General features: G+C 44.5%; 6 protein-coding genes across 6 annotated transcripts; 3 read left to right on the top strand and 3 right to left on the bottom strand.

Moving 5' to 3' along the window:
* Positions 1 to 842: 842 nt before the first annotated feature.
* On the bottom strand, positions 843 to 2,416 carry FA14DRAFT_161061 (uncharacterized protein). The gene has a single exon (XM_025498953.1). The coding sequence runs from the start codon at positions 2,266 to 2,268 to the stop codon at positions 913 to 915; it is 1,356 nt and encodes a 451-aa protein (XP_025356579.1). The 5' UTR covers positions 2,269 to 2,416; the 3' UTR covers positions 843 to 912.
* Positions 2,417 to 2,602: 186 nt separating this feature from the next.
* Positions 2,603 to 3,838, top strand: FA14DRAFT_146565 (WD40 repeat-like protein; the record flags this gene model as incomplete). Its single annotated transcript, XM_025497324.1, has 2 exons — positions 2,603 to 3,692; positions 3,726 to 3,838. 2 exons carry the CDS (start codon positions 2,603 to 2,605, stop codon positions 3,782 to 3,784), a joined length of 1,149 nt encoding a protein of 382 aa, XP_025356578.1. The 3' UTR covers positions 3,785 to 3,838.
* FA14DRAFT_172828 (WD40 repeat-like protein) lies at positions 3,789 to 9,807 on the bottom strand. The gene has a single exon (XM_025500433.1). The coding sequence runs from the start codon at positions 9,773 to 9,775 to the stop codon at positions 3,953 to 3,955; it is 5,823 nt and encodes a 1,940-aa protein (XP_025356577.1). The 5' UTR covers positions 9,776 to 9,807; the 3' UTR covers positions 3,789 to 3,952.
* A 152-nt stretch (positions 9,808 to 9,959) lies between these two features.
* FA14DRAFT_53644 (uncharacterized protein) lies at positions 9,960 to 10,993 on the top strand. Its single transcript, XM_025502487.1, has one exon. The coding sequence runs from the start codon at positions 9,973 to 9,975 to the stop codon at positions 10,975 to 10,977; it is 1,005 nt and encodes a 334-aa protein (XP_025356576.1). The 5' UTR covers positions 9,960 to 9,972; the 3' UTR covers positions 10,978 to 10,993.
* FA14DRAFT_161059 (uncharacterized protein) lies at positions 10,656 to 12,615 on the bottom strand. Its single transcript, XM_025498952.1, has one exon. It carries the CDS (start codon positions 12,568 to 12,570, stop codon positions 11,011 to 11,013), a length of 1,560 nt encoding a protein of 519 aa, XP_025356575.1. The 5' UTR covers positions 12,571 to 12,615; the 3' UTR covers positions 10,656 to 11,010.
* Positions 12,616 to 12,743: 128 nt separating this feature from the next.
* On the top strand, positions 12,744 to 14,115 carry FA14DRAFT_161058 (uncharacterized protein). Its single transcript, XM_025498951.1, has one exon. It carries the CDS (start codon positions 12,770 to 12,772, stop codon positions 14,051 to 14,053), a length of 1,284 nt encoding a protein of 427 aa, XP_025356574.1. The 5' UTR covers positions 12,744 to 12,769; the 3' UTR covers positions 14,054 to 14,115.
* The last annotated feature ends 18 nt before the right edge of the window (positions 14,116 to 14,133 follow it).

The raw sequence follows: 14,133 nt of genomic DNA, 5'->3' as shown, positions 1-14,133 counted from the left end.
TCGATCAGATTTGTCTATTAAGTGGACGCCGTAAAGAGTGAGTAAAAGCCCCATTTCATCATACCGAAAGATTCGAAACTTTTGCCCCTCACGGTCGAAACTCGGTCAGAATCATAAACAGAAGAGAGTATAAAAATAGGTAGAATTTTGATTAACAAGAGGATCTACATCCACCCCATCAAAATTTTCACATCATGTTATTCATCGTTATTTTTCGACTTGCACTTTGTGTGCTTTTGAATATCCAATTCTTCAACTCAGTAATTGCTGTACCTGCAGATACTTCGGGCGAAGGTAGCAGTGGTCATGGTAGAGATTCAAGAAGGGTATGTGTTACTTTGTTGACGATCATGCTTGACTGATATCTTATCTTAAAGCAATTTTCTTTTTAGAAACATTATGGAATCGACCATCCAGACACGCTTTCAGTCTTGAAAAAGAATCAACTGGTATCCGTCCAAGATAGAATTAATAAACACGTTGATAGAGCTAAAAAGGAAGCAGAAGCATTGAATCATCAATATCCAACTCACGCTTTGAACACTGTAGCTATCACAGCTCGTCAAGGCCATCCTGATGCTTGGTCTCATATCTTCAAAAAAGATAAGGAAGTAACAAGCGCAATTTGGGATAGAGCACATCGTGAAATCGCTTCGAAAAAGGTGACATTGCCGACAAATGAATCAAGCTCAAAGGGCAAGGAGAAAGGTCATGGTAGTGGTGCGAGACCTGGTGCTGCTGCTGTATATGGCAAAACTAAGAGCTTCAACGCTTCACCCAAGATTTCAAAAACCGAGAAGGGAAGGTCTCGTTCGAACTAGGTTGTGTTCCCGTACTAATGTCTCGCTTCGACTTATGATCAATGAAAAGCATGTGTATATTCCATAAATAGTACAATGAATCGTTCTCCCTTCATCTACACATCCGCTTCGATTGAGGTGTAGTGGGAGAGCTGGGATGCCATGCACGGGATCGCAAATAATGATCATGAGAATGCATATCGTATCCTCCGTATTCATGCGGCGGAGGAATAGCATGCCGAGGGTCATCTTGATGCTGGATATTACTATTTTTGTTGCCCTTGTTCGCCCTTGATCGAATTCGGAAGAAAGATAAGAAAGAATTTGTTGCGCCGACGATAATGATGAGAGATAGCAGTGTGAATAGCATACTCTTCCAACTGACCACATCTACAAATCCATTAACGATCTCTGCTACCGTTTCAGCAGCCACACGAGCTCTTCCAACGTTTGCTGGGTCTCTTGCTGAACATCTTTGCCAATTTGCACATGCGTTCGCTAAAGCAGGTACAGCGCCGTCTGTTCCACATCTGTTCAAATGATAACTTTGCGAACATGCTTCAATTTCCGCAAGATATTCCATTTCATACTCTCGTACTTTACTTGAAACGTCACGTTGCAAAGTTCTAACAACGTTGAACAGCACCCAAACAACCCCAATAAGTAAAGTTGCATTGAAGCCAAATTGTGCCATTCCTAAACACCATTCGGGATCGAGCCAAGATCGTGGCGGGGAGGTTTGAGTGCGATGAGTGGCATTAGTTTGGGTCATATGATCATCTCTATTCGATCCATTGAAGAAGTAGTGTATATTCAACGTATCCCCCACTCGTCTACTGAGCGATCGTTGTCTTTCTATTCCTCTTCCTTTCCTTCGCTGTTGTGTCAATGTATCATACTTTTCGTCATCTTCCCATTCTGCGCTAATGTCTTCGTCGTTCTCCTCATCTTCCTCTCCACCATGTAAGCCACGGCGACCAAGTGAAGTCTTTCTCCTTCTTGGAAGGGATGATGGCTTTTTGTTATTCGCTGCCCTTTGTCTATTTACTCGTTGTACAGCTCCTTGAGAGACAGGCCTTCTAGAAGAGCTTGACTGGTCCTGTTCTTGGTCATTGTCTAGTCGAGTTGCATGTGTTTTTCTACTGGAAGATGTTCCCTGATTCCTCAATTCTGTCGCCATATCGACGTCTGGTCCCTCGATTGTAGGTGATAGTGGCTGTTGAAATAGAAATGCTCCGCCTGAATGTTGATTATTATTGCCAAATACGAAAGGCTCACTCGTTCCTGACATCTCTAGAGATCGTTTTCTCTCATTGTGCAATTCTTCTGCATCTTCCATATTCTTATCTTTTGTTTGAGTAGAACTTGAGTTCAACCATGCACCCGAAGGCTTTGAAGGTGAATCATATGCGAAATCCATTGGAGAATCGCGAGATCTCATTTGTTGTTGTTGTTTATTTGAATACATTTCTGGAATGAAATTTACTCTTTCTTGTTGTAATGATCAATAAGGAGTACGTCCTCCAGCAAATGACATGATAAGTTATTTGCTAGGTAAGCGTGAATGATCGCGGATAGGGTTCCGATGATGTCGGTTGATGGTTATTGTACAGTCGGTGTAGAAAGTCGACCAGCAACATGCACTTTTTATTATTTCAATCACAACATCTCTCGCTGCCCTTAAGCCCAAGACGCGTCTAAAAATTGTTCAACCAACACTTCATTTAAACAAAATGCACGGTCACTCTTAAACATTCCTTCTTCATTCACCTTTTCGATATTCTAACAGAGTTTGGATCACCATGTCAAATCAGGCCATAGAATATGCGATCCCTTCACCTCCACAAGATCCAATTTCAGGCTTAGCCTTCAACCCAAATCCATCTAAAGCCCATCAATTGCTGGTATCGAGTTGGGATAAAACTGTTCGGCTATACCATCTGGCCAATCTAGATGAAGCATCTTCTTCAGATCCAAGTAAAAGGGTACGATTGATTCATACTTTCAATCATGAAGCACCAGTGCTGGATGTATGCTGGATAACCGATACTCTCGCTGCTAGTGGAGGAATCGATCGTCGTGTACGTTTGCTCAACTTGGAAACTGGTCAGACAAACATCATCGGGAAACATACAGCACCGATTAGCAGGATTCGATATAGCCATTCGGCAAATTTACTCATTTCATCTTCTTGGGACTGTACTTTGAAAGTTTGGGATCCTTCGCCCGTAAATGCGTCTTTGTTACGCACGATCAATTTACCCGATAAAGCATTGGCCATGGACGTATCTCCGCCTTCTCCAATCACATCAAACGATGCAGGTACATCTATATCCATCATTGATCAAACACCTCGGTTAGTAGTTGGAATGGCAGGAAGGTTGATACACATCTTTGATCTTTCAAGATGGCGTGAAGAAATCGATAATACGAAAGCCGGCAAATCGAATAACGAGGACGTTTGGCGAGCAGAGCAAAAACGTGAAAGCAGTTTGAAGTTCATGTTACGCGATATACGTTGTATGCCAAACGGACAAGGATATGCAATTTCATCAATCGAAGGTAGAATCGCTGTAGAGTTCTTTGATACATCAGAAAGCATACAAGCGAAAAAGTATGCGTTCAAATGTCATCGACAAGTTGTTGATGGTGTGGACACGGTTTATCCGGTAAACGGATTAAGCTTTCATCCTCAACATGCAACTTTTGCATCTTTGGGAGGTGATGCAATCGTGGCTATATGGGATCCTTTGGCCAAAAAGCGAATCAGGCAATATCCTAGATACCCTTCTCCATTGTCTGCCGGCGCATTTTCTTCTGATGGGGCTTGGCTAGCTGTCGCGAGTGGTTTCGAGAATATTGAAGATACTCGACATCGTGGACCAGAACCCGGTGAAGTTGGGGGCATCGGAACAGGTGGCGAAGGCAAAGTACAGATTCATATTCGCTCTGTTTGGGAGGACTGTAAACCAAAGGCCAAGTAAGACTGGGTCACATCATGTATTATAGTGAAGAGCAACGTAATGTAAATCTAAAAGAGTAGACTCACACGGAAAACTTCAATCACCTAAGTCTTCGTTCTAAAAGTACAATTGATTAAATAGTACACAGTACAGAACCCTATCTATCTAAAACCAGCAATTCTCTTCCGATCACTCCCACACACGAATATTGCCGGCATAGTCACCCGCAACAATACATCTGAAAGGTGATTCGATGATGGCCAACGAAGTGATTGCATCTTTATGAGCTTTCATCAACATCGTGCTTGTGGCGCTATTCGTTTGATGTGTTAATAATGGAGACCGTAACGATGTAGTTGCCGCTCTAGCGGTTGCACTTGTAGGATGTAATTGATGGGTAAATGTGGTGGCATGTAGAGTTTCTGAATTGGAATCTGTTCCATTCACCGCCAGTCCTGCGTTTCCATCAATTGCTCCTTCATCCATTTGTGGAGCATTTGATCTTGTTGTTTGTCTGCTGCGATGGTCTAGTCCATTGGAGGCAGACTTCTTCTTTGCTCCTCCGGTCAATTCTGCACTCTCTGGACCCTTAACGCGGAATTCATTACGTTCATCAGTCGGTGCACCAAAAGATGTACTCTTTTCCACTTTGCCCAAATCCCAGAACCGAATCCTCTTATCCATTCCACCCGTGATCATGTAACCAGCAGGTCCATCTCCAGCATTTTGATGAGCATTGTCGTTTGATGTTGCGGCCAACTTGCCAGCATCTAACCAACCACCGCTTACCTGGGCTGCGTGGGGAAGGTTGCCGGACGTATACCCTTCAACGGCCACCAACATACTTCGAACAAAGGAAGTTGGCGGTGGCGGTTGAATGACTTCCTTTTTCTTTGTTCTTCGGTAAGTACCTGTTTCTTCTTCTTGACCATTTGTTGGTCCCGCATTATCAGTTGTCTCATCCGGAGCTTGATTGAGCCGTGCCTCATGCATCTTTACCAATCGTTCAATAGCCTCAGCTGCACTACCAAGTCCGGTGAATCGATCGTGTGATGTAGTACTCGATGTATTCTTGTATTGCTGCAAAGGCAACACTTCATCTTCATTTCCAGTTTGTGTACCTGAGGGTTGCGATGTAGGCCCGTCATGTCGAATAGTATTGTACACCTCTACACATTCAGCTGATTCGATATCCCATGTCTCAATCAATGTCTCCCGGTGTCCAATTGAGCCATTTTGCACGCCTTGGAAGTCGATATTCAGTCTCTCGCAAGCAATCATGACCCATCGTCCATCACCTCTGCTCGGATGCAAAGCGATTGAATTGAGACGAATCATTGAATGTCCATCATGTGCGAATGCGTCTTCTGCGTCATCCTGCGCTGTTGTGCTTTTCGTTTTGGTACCATTCCGTTCTTTTTCAAGTGTGCTCAGTCTCCATGTCTTGACCAATAAATGAAATCTCAGGTCCCACAGGCACATCACGCCTCCGATCGTACCGATGAGCAGCCAGATATTTTGAGGATCAACACACATAGCCGCAATCGCACCTAAATGAGCAGGATTTTCGAAATTCGTCAAAACTTGCATCGTTCGAAGATCCAGGATGACAATGTGACTTTTAGAGGTGGCCAAGATCAAAGTACTTCCAGATGCGGATGCGTTCATAGATGAAGTTGAAACCCCACCACCAACAGGTAGAGATGCAGAGCCTGAACTTGTTGTCAATGCAGCATCTTTGGTCGAAACACCGCTCTTGCGTGAACTTTGCACCATGCATACCACATACTCTTCTGGATCGCTTAGCTGGAAATTTGATACCATTCTGATTTTACCATACCTTGGCAAAGAAGATGGCGCAGATGGTGAGATACCAACTTCAACACGAACGACATGCACGCTTCCATCAGTTGCAGCACTTGCGACGCAATGACTACCGTTTAACATGACAAGACAAACAATCTTACCTCTTTGTCCATTATACGTTCCTCTTGATCGAGAAGTGACGTTCTTTTCCAATCTTGCCGTATCCCAGACTTTAATCGTTCCATCTTCCGAGCCCGAAAGAAAGAATGCATGATCAGGTGAAATCACAATTGACGAAATCGGAGCAGTATGCTCGGTAAAGTATGCGATCAGATTGCCTTCCGGGCGTCGATTACTGCTCACAGATGTAGTGGGTGCACCTACGCTCCCTATACGTGCACCAGCAGAGGTGGCTGCTTTGGCACTCATCCCGGCTTTCCTTCGCATCGGAGCAGTAGCCGTGATAGCGGGACCCCATCCAGGATGACGATCTTGGAAATTGCTCAAATAGATTGCCTCTAAATGAGCACGAATATAGGGATCGTTTCCGTCATATGTACTGCTGAAAGTTGGCTCGTTTCCTGTTACATCTGCTGTCTGACGTCCCAATCCAGCACGATTGAGTGGGGTTACTGAACCATTTGGCGTAGTGCGACCAGATTCTACAGCATTTTGAATGACTTGTTCCCTGTCTGTGATAGACAGCATCTTTGCAGATCCTTCTGCCATTTTACCAGTAACATTTGTCGGGTTGGACGCAATTGCTGCTTGTGCCTTACTGACTCCGATTGCTAATCTGGATTGCAATGCGTGAGAAGTTGCCCCTCCTGATAGCACACTGGAAGGACTTCCGGGACGTAAAGGTGTGGTAAAGTCTGTTTGACCGAATTCGAGTGGTGCTGTAGGCGTTGCTGGAAGAGCCAGAATATCTCCGTCCGCAGAACTGTTTGCCTCATTCATCCGTCTTCTCAATTCTTCCAAAGGACTCATCATTCCTACTTCGCTCACAATACGCCCACCTGCTAGCCTTCTTCGAGCCATCCTGCCGCTAAAAGTGCTATCAGCTGTTTGCGAGCGTATAGATGCAGTTTCTGCCGGCAGACTCCGTTGAGTTTGGGACTGAGGATGATTTTTGGAAGTAAAGAAGATTGTCAGAGGGGTCACATCATCCAATGGTTGAACTGCAAGGCTAGACTTGATCTGAAGAGGTGGTAAGAGACTTGCATCTTCATGATTGACAAGCGACGTCGAAGTAGAAGCTTTGATACCTTGCCCGATCAGATTTGACATTTTGGCTAGCTTGGTGATGTACTCGCGTAATGCAATCAATTTCACCTCATCATCTTCATTCAAGCCGGATGATCGTAAGCTGTCAAAATGTGCGTCATCCTCTTCGTTGCGTGGTACAGGCGTGCGAGTGATGTCCATCGCTTTTCTTCCAATCATCAATCCAACGCCTTCACGGCCCAGCCCATTACCTAAGCCAGCCTTCCCTTTAAAGTCATTATTCACAACCGGTTTCCAAAATTTCGAATTCTTTGCGCGGAATGCCCATTGAACAGCTTTCTGTAACACTTCGCGACTGAGAGGATCTTTTGCAGCGAAAAGCAAGTTCTCGCCTTGTATAGATTTTACATCACTGCGAAGCAAAGGTCGGATTGCAGGATACAAGATTGCCCATACGTCGACAGAATGCAATTGCTCTGCACATGCTTCCACAACAAGAGAGGACGCTGTGCGAAGCCAGTGATTCGGATGACACAGAAATCCTGCAGTAGCAGCGGCAATATCGAGTACCTTACTTTGCGAAAGCAAGGCTTTGCTTGTTTCTCGAACATTGAGCATCCTTCGCAAACCTTGCAAAACGTGCAAGATGACAGATTCCTCGGGATCCGATAAAGCTTGCAATAGCAGTGTAGAGATGTAATCTTCCACACTTCTAGCACCAGCCACTTGAGCAACTTCAACGATTGCATCAAAGAATGCTTTGCGTAGTAGCCAAGAGCGATCGTTGAGATATGTGATCATATGACTTAAAATCACATCATTTGCCAAAGTAGAGCCAAAGAAAACGCAAAGCGGGCCAATGTTTGATACCAGGCTACGTTTGACAACAGGGGAAGGATCAGTCAACAGAACAGTGACTTGCTCACGAAAGAATGCACGCGAGACATCCATCTGCCTGTCGAAGTTCACTTCATCCTCCGGTCTAGGCTCGCCCTCCAAAAAGTCGTCGGCATCACCTCCAGTACGTCCATCAGCATCAGCGGCAAAAATTCCTTCAGCACGCATAGCTGAAGTAATTTGTAGAAATCGTATTCCTATACGAGATAGTTCCACCAGGCATGAGGCGTACATTCCACGAACCAATGAAGAAGAATCACGAAGGATAAGTCGCATGTTCGGCATGATGTACTCTGTAAATGTTGAGGCATTGGATGGTGTAATTGTATCCACAAGAGACAATAACTGAGTAGCTGTTCGTACAGCAGCAACGCGAACCATGATTGATTCGTCATCAAACATATTGATCACATATGGCAACACACGATCGAGTTTGGCTTCGTCCGTTAGCCAATTAGCTGAAAGATGCAACAATAAATCGAAGCAATGCATCTTTGTCGATGGCCTCAGTGCGTTACGCAGATTGGCGAGTAAAGGCGAGAGTATCAATAGACCAGTACCATCTCCCGTTATTGGCTTGTCTCTCAACGTCAAGACTTGCTGTTCAATTCCGGGAATGCACAGGCGGACCGGTAGAATATGATCGATCCGCTCAGTCTCCTTGTCCAGTTCCATAGGATCGGTGTTATCCAAGTTGGGCGTCGTGATCTCCTCTCGCGGACTCATAGCTCGCGCAAAGCTCGGAGTGACTTGAATCGCATCTAGATCATCATGAGGCTTGCCATCCATTACATTACTGACGACTGACCATTCTTCGTACATTCTCTCGATTCGTTCATCAGCCTCTGCGCGAAGGAGGTAGGCCACCTCGTTAACTGCTCCAGACGTTCCTGCTTCCGATGCAGCGGATGTAAGATGAGAAGGCAAGGGCGGAGCATTCGAACTCGATGATTTCGGTGGAAGGTTGGCGTTCACAGATGCCTTCAATGCCGCCGCTGCTTCGGCTGCAGCCATTGATGCCGTTCGTGCTGAAGTTCTTTGTAATGTTGTGAGATACCGATGTAGAAAGGTGTAGAAGGAATCGGGGAAACAAGTTCCTCTTGCTTTTTCCATGTAATCGCTGAAAGTGCCACGCTTACTTGGATCAAGAGAGAGCATACTCCTTACCATGCTTCTGATATGATAATCGGTTATCTCCATTAGCGCTGATTCGATATCAAATTGCCCTTCGCGATACTTGAACAGTTGCATCAAGGTAAAAATTGGTGCACCATCACGCCAAAGCTCAGCGATCACACATCCCAACGAAAAGACATCCATTGCTTCAGTAACTTTTCCGTCTCTCTTGAATAACTCTGCCATTATGTCGACATTTTGATCATTCGATGAGCCATTCTTTTGGGCTTCAAGCGATGCTGCGTCATTCCGTGCTTTTGCCTTTTGCTTTGCTATTTCCGAGTCTTCGCTGTAGAAGCGTTCGGGAGCAACGTAACACGTTCGCCGTCCTGATGTGCCAAAATAGAAATTGAAATCTGAAGGATCATTCAAGGGAAGATAGACCTGCTTGAAAGATGATGCAAAATCGGTCACGTAAACCGAGAGAGATGATGTCACCAGAATATTTTCACTTTTCAAATCGCCATGCGGTACATTCCTTCTGCGAGCCTCCTTCATAGCGCTGAGTAGCTGGTATGTAATCCACTTCTTTTCAATATTGGTAAGAAAAGGTCTTGTAGAGATACGATCGTACAAATTATTTGCCATCCATTGTCGGATCAAGTAACCTGCCGTTTCAGTTTCGACAACTTTTTGATAGGTGAGCGTATTGGGTACATCTGCCAATGCTTCACGTTCGATTCGAATCCTTCTTACTAGAGGTCTAAGTGAAAGATTCGCCTCTGGCTTAACAAAAGTCTTTACAACCAGAGGACCATGTTTGTGCCTTGCTTTGATTGCTTTTAAGAATCTTGATGATCCCATCCCTTTTTCGTATTGTACATCATTTCCCAATTCTCCCACCAGGTTATTCACTCCTATCGGCAATCTCGCCTGATTGGCCGCCGTCGAGGATGTTGCTCCCATGACTGGCGGCTATAGACGATCAGTGTGAGCAATGATGGTTGTGAAAGGAAAGGAGGTTAGCATTTACTCCAGCCTGGTGTTGGACTTTTGATTTTTCGCACGGGCCTTTAGGCTTTAAATTTTCCGGCTTGCATTCTTCTTCCTATTTAGAGCTAGGTTCTCATTTGAATTACTACCATTATCCTGCAAATTTGATCATGACCATCTTTAATTCTACAAGGCTCATACTGCGGAGGGCTACTGCATCTTCACCATTCAAACCGATTCATCAAAATGCAAGACTTTTTAATTCGCACTCATCTCAGCACATACATGCAAAAGGGCAGATAAGTGATACTTCAAGATCGAGACACAGTGTATGGGTCGGAACCCTAGCCATATCTCTGGGAGCTCTATACTTCTCTCAAGATAGCAAAAAGCTTCATCTTGAGGCACAAGAAATTCCCTCCATTCCATCGACACAGGAAAGCACAGGCGATTTCCGACTAGATCCGGCTACTGGACAGCCACTGCCGGTTTCCATCTCGGTTCCACAAGATGTATTCTCTAATGGAAGTGAAGAGCTGCGACTAATTGGACTAGGAGTGCGTACAGTGACATTCCTAAGTGTAAGAGTATATGTAGCGGGTCTTTATGTCGATGCAAAGGCTATCGAAGCTTTGAAAAGCTCACCAGATTGGAGAGGATTTGAAGCTTCTTGGATGTCAAACAAAGACAAAGATCACAGCGGAGAAGCTCTGGTTTCTGCCTTGTTGGATCAAGGAATCACTTGCGCTATAAGAAGTGTCCCGGTTCGGCCTACGGACTATAATCATTTGAAAGGTGGACTGAGTCGAGCAATTCAAGGTCGCGCCAAATCAGCTCGTAAGGCGAACCTCTTAAGTCCCGAAGCAGATCAAGCACTTTCCAATTCGATACAAGAGCTTATTGATGCATTTCCAAAAGCTACATTAGCCAAAGGACGGACATTGGATATGGTCATCTCGCCTGCATCTTCCGGCAAGCAAGGTTTCTTGGATCTCACTTTGATCGAAGAGGGAAAGATTTTCGGCAGAGTGAAAGCTCCATCGTACGCTGAGAAGCAATTCACTGTTCCTCGTCAAATGCTTCTCGCTTACCTTGCCGACAAGGATGAAATATCCAAACCTTTTAAGCAATCTGTGGCAGAAGGTATTGAAAAGATTACAAAAGGTGTTGAATAAAATACATTGCGAAGAAAAAATAACAAAACTGTATCAATCTAGATCGTCTATGCTGTTTATGAGCTGATTGGGATGATAGGATACCACTGGACTATCAATTGGATTGCTAGCTGATGCAATATCCGAAATAAAGTGCTGAGAATCTGGCATTGTGGTGGCTGCTCCTTGCTGTTGGACTTGTGGAATTTTCCAGCTTTCTACTGCGAGAGATATTGCCTTTTGCCTAAAAGTGTCCTTTTCGCCATCATGGAATGTCCAATGGCGCTGTTTTTGAGCGCGTTGTACCATCCATTTGCTGATCAGATTAGGATGTGTATGTGCTTGTTGATCGGATTCATCACCGACCGATGCGGTAATGAGGGTTAGTTGCAAATTCGAGGAGACATCTGGAAGATCTGAGCGGGAATGCTCGTCAGGATGGCATGTCGTGTCGGTATATTCATACCACTGCAAAGCCCGGAACCAGGGACCTAGGTTGGTGATATTACCGACATATCCTTCTAGATCATGACATACAAGCACAAGTTCCTCCAATCTATGCCCAAGCCCGCTGACCAGGAGCTGCAAAACACTTTGCCTTCCTGCAATATCGGTTGTTCTTTCGATCGCCGAAGAATGTCGGGATAAGAGATCTGTACTTATTCCGTCAACATTCATTGTTGCATGTACGATCCATGGCATAATGAGGGCCAAATGCGTCAGTTGCGGGAGGTCACATAGTGCCAAAGCGGTGAGTGAAGTCATTCGAAATCGTGGTCCATGTAACTGCAAGTGGGTAAGGTTTGCCCATCGAGATCTGTTCATCGCGGGAGCACCATATGATATGTCCCACAAGCGTTCGTTTAGATCACCGCCGTACAAGCTCAACATCGTATTTAGCTCCTTCAAAGAATGGCTCACTTCCACCAGTCCTGCTTTGTCCATATCGTCAGGCCATCGTAAATCCAATACACGAGCAGTCATTTCGAGAGCCAAATATTGAAGTCCGGTACAATATTTCAATACTGAACGTAGCGGTGCCAAGGTTGCCTTTTCAAATTTCGTTGTTTCTTCTACGTCTGCAAATACTGAGTGGTCCTTTTTCTCCTTTGATAATGGACGTAAGATGAACAATCTTTTGATTTTTGAAGCCAATCTACGAATGTTCATAGTATTGCGTGCTAGGTCCCGAGCAAAAGCATGAACTTGTTGCGCTCCATGTAGACGCAAAGATGGAAGGATGAATTGTGATAAGATGAAAAAGTGTGAAAATCTGTCGATCCTTGCCAGGCGTAAGAGACCGCTTCCAGGATCCATGCCAATACTCTTTTGCTCTTCAATGATTATATCGCATGCTGTTTGTAAGATCTGAGTGATCAACTCTCTAGGTAGCTTTGGCGGACCTATTATTGGATCAACTTTTGATCGTTCTGCAAATCGACTACTTTGTGGAATCATTGGGCCTGACCTGCAACCGCCAATGATTTCAACTTGTACCTCTTGCATCTTCACCTTCCGCCCTGAATTTGGTTGATTTGCCGATCCATTGCGTCCTGATCTCGACCCCTCTCCATTCGAGCTTCTATATTGCGGACCTGACCACCACGAGAACATTATACATATCTATCGAATGAAACAATGTTCTAATTTGGACGTGATGGTCGTGTGATGTGAGAGGGTTGAGTGTATTTTTAGTTGTTTGTTGATTATGCGTCGCGCACAGACTGCGAAACACCCTAAGCTCAGTTTGCAAGGACAAGTCTTGCGACACTTTCATGTTATACCACCACCTATTGCTGGTCACCAAAGAACGATGGCTTCCCAATCAGGTTCGAGAGCTGAACAGGAGAGGCCTACTGCTAGCGAAGAGGATTTACGATTGGTACGCACAGTTTGTCAAATGGTCACACGTCAATTTTATAGCGATCAACATGTGATCACGATTGATATTTTATCAAAATATTCAGTCATGCCAGCTGATATCTTGGCACAATCATTAGGCGTTCATACGAAAGATCTCTTGCAAGTGTGTAATCAACTCGTTCGTGATCGATTGATCGGAATACATAAAAGAGGAGAAACTCGTGAAACAGCAACTGCGACTTCATCCTTCACACGAACGGCGATCAGAAATTACTTTTATCTAGATCGAAAGGTGTTTTTAGATGTGACCAAATGGAGGATGATGAAGATGAGATCGCAAATCGATTCAGTATTAAGGAATGAACTTGACAATAAAGGATACATGTGCCCAAGGTGTGGTAAATCGTACAATACACTAGATGTTGCCGCTCTTCTCGATCCGATTACGATGATGAGTTTCATCTGCAATACACCGGGCTGTGGAAGTGAATTGGTGGACAATGAAGATGCAGAAGATGTGAAAAGGAGCAAAGATCGTCTGAAGAGATTTAACGAGCAATGTGGACCTATCCTAGATCGTCTACGTAAAATTGATTCTTTAACACTGCCTAGCTTCGATGTAGAAACGGAGATCAAGAATTCAGGTACATCAGACGAATGGAAATTACGAGCACGACAACGTACAGATCCTACTGCTACCTTGAAAGATGTTCAAGAATCTCAAGGTGGAGCTCGTCGTGCTGCATCGGTGGAGATCGATATGGTATCAAATGATCCCGCATTGGAAGCCGCTAGAAGAGAACAAAAAGAGAGAGAAGCAGAAAGACAATTACAAGAGAATGCATTGCCGTCTTGGTGGGAGACAACGCAAGATCCAAATGCACCCAAGATCACAAATAGAAGGCAAGATTCTACTACGAATAATGCACAAAATGCCAATGGTACGGCAGAAACCTCTACAACCAATCAAGCACACGAAGATTATTTGGCTCGATATGCATCAATGGCACAAGAAGGTGATGATGACGATGAAGATCTTGAGTATGAAGATGTGGTAGGAGATGATTCTGCTACACCTAGCGGACCTTCAGCCGCACAAACGCCGTCATTTTCAGGCGTGAATGGAAAGAGATCAAGAGAGGATAGCCTTGCAGCAATGGACCCAACACCCAAAAAGGCCAAAACAGAAGAAGAAGAGGATGAGGAAGAACTTGAATTTGAAGATGTTGCTTAAAGTGTTGGTGTAATTTTAACTATGTACAATAAGATGATCATAGAAATGAACAATTACTTGCTTACATAACAATCACTAAG

The sequence above is a fragment of the Meira miltonrushii genome (assembly GCF_003144205.1).
Source record: "Meira miltonrushii strain MCA 3882 unplaced genomic scaffold FA14scaffold_2, whole genome shotgun sequence".
Lineage (NCBI taxonomy): Eukaryota > Fungi > Basidiomycota > Exobasidiomycetes > Exobasidiales > Brachybasidiaceae > Meira > Meira miltonrushii.
Note: the sequence above shows the minus strand (reverse complement) of the source record. Positions and strands in the feature narration are given on the sequence as shown.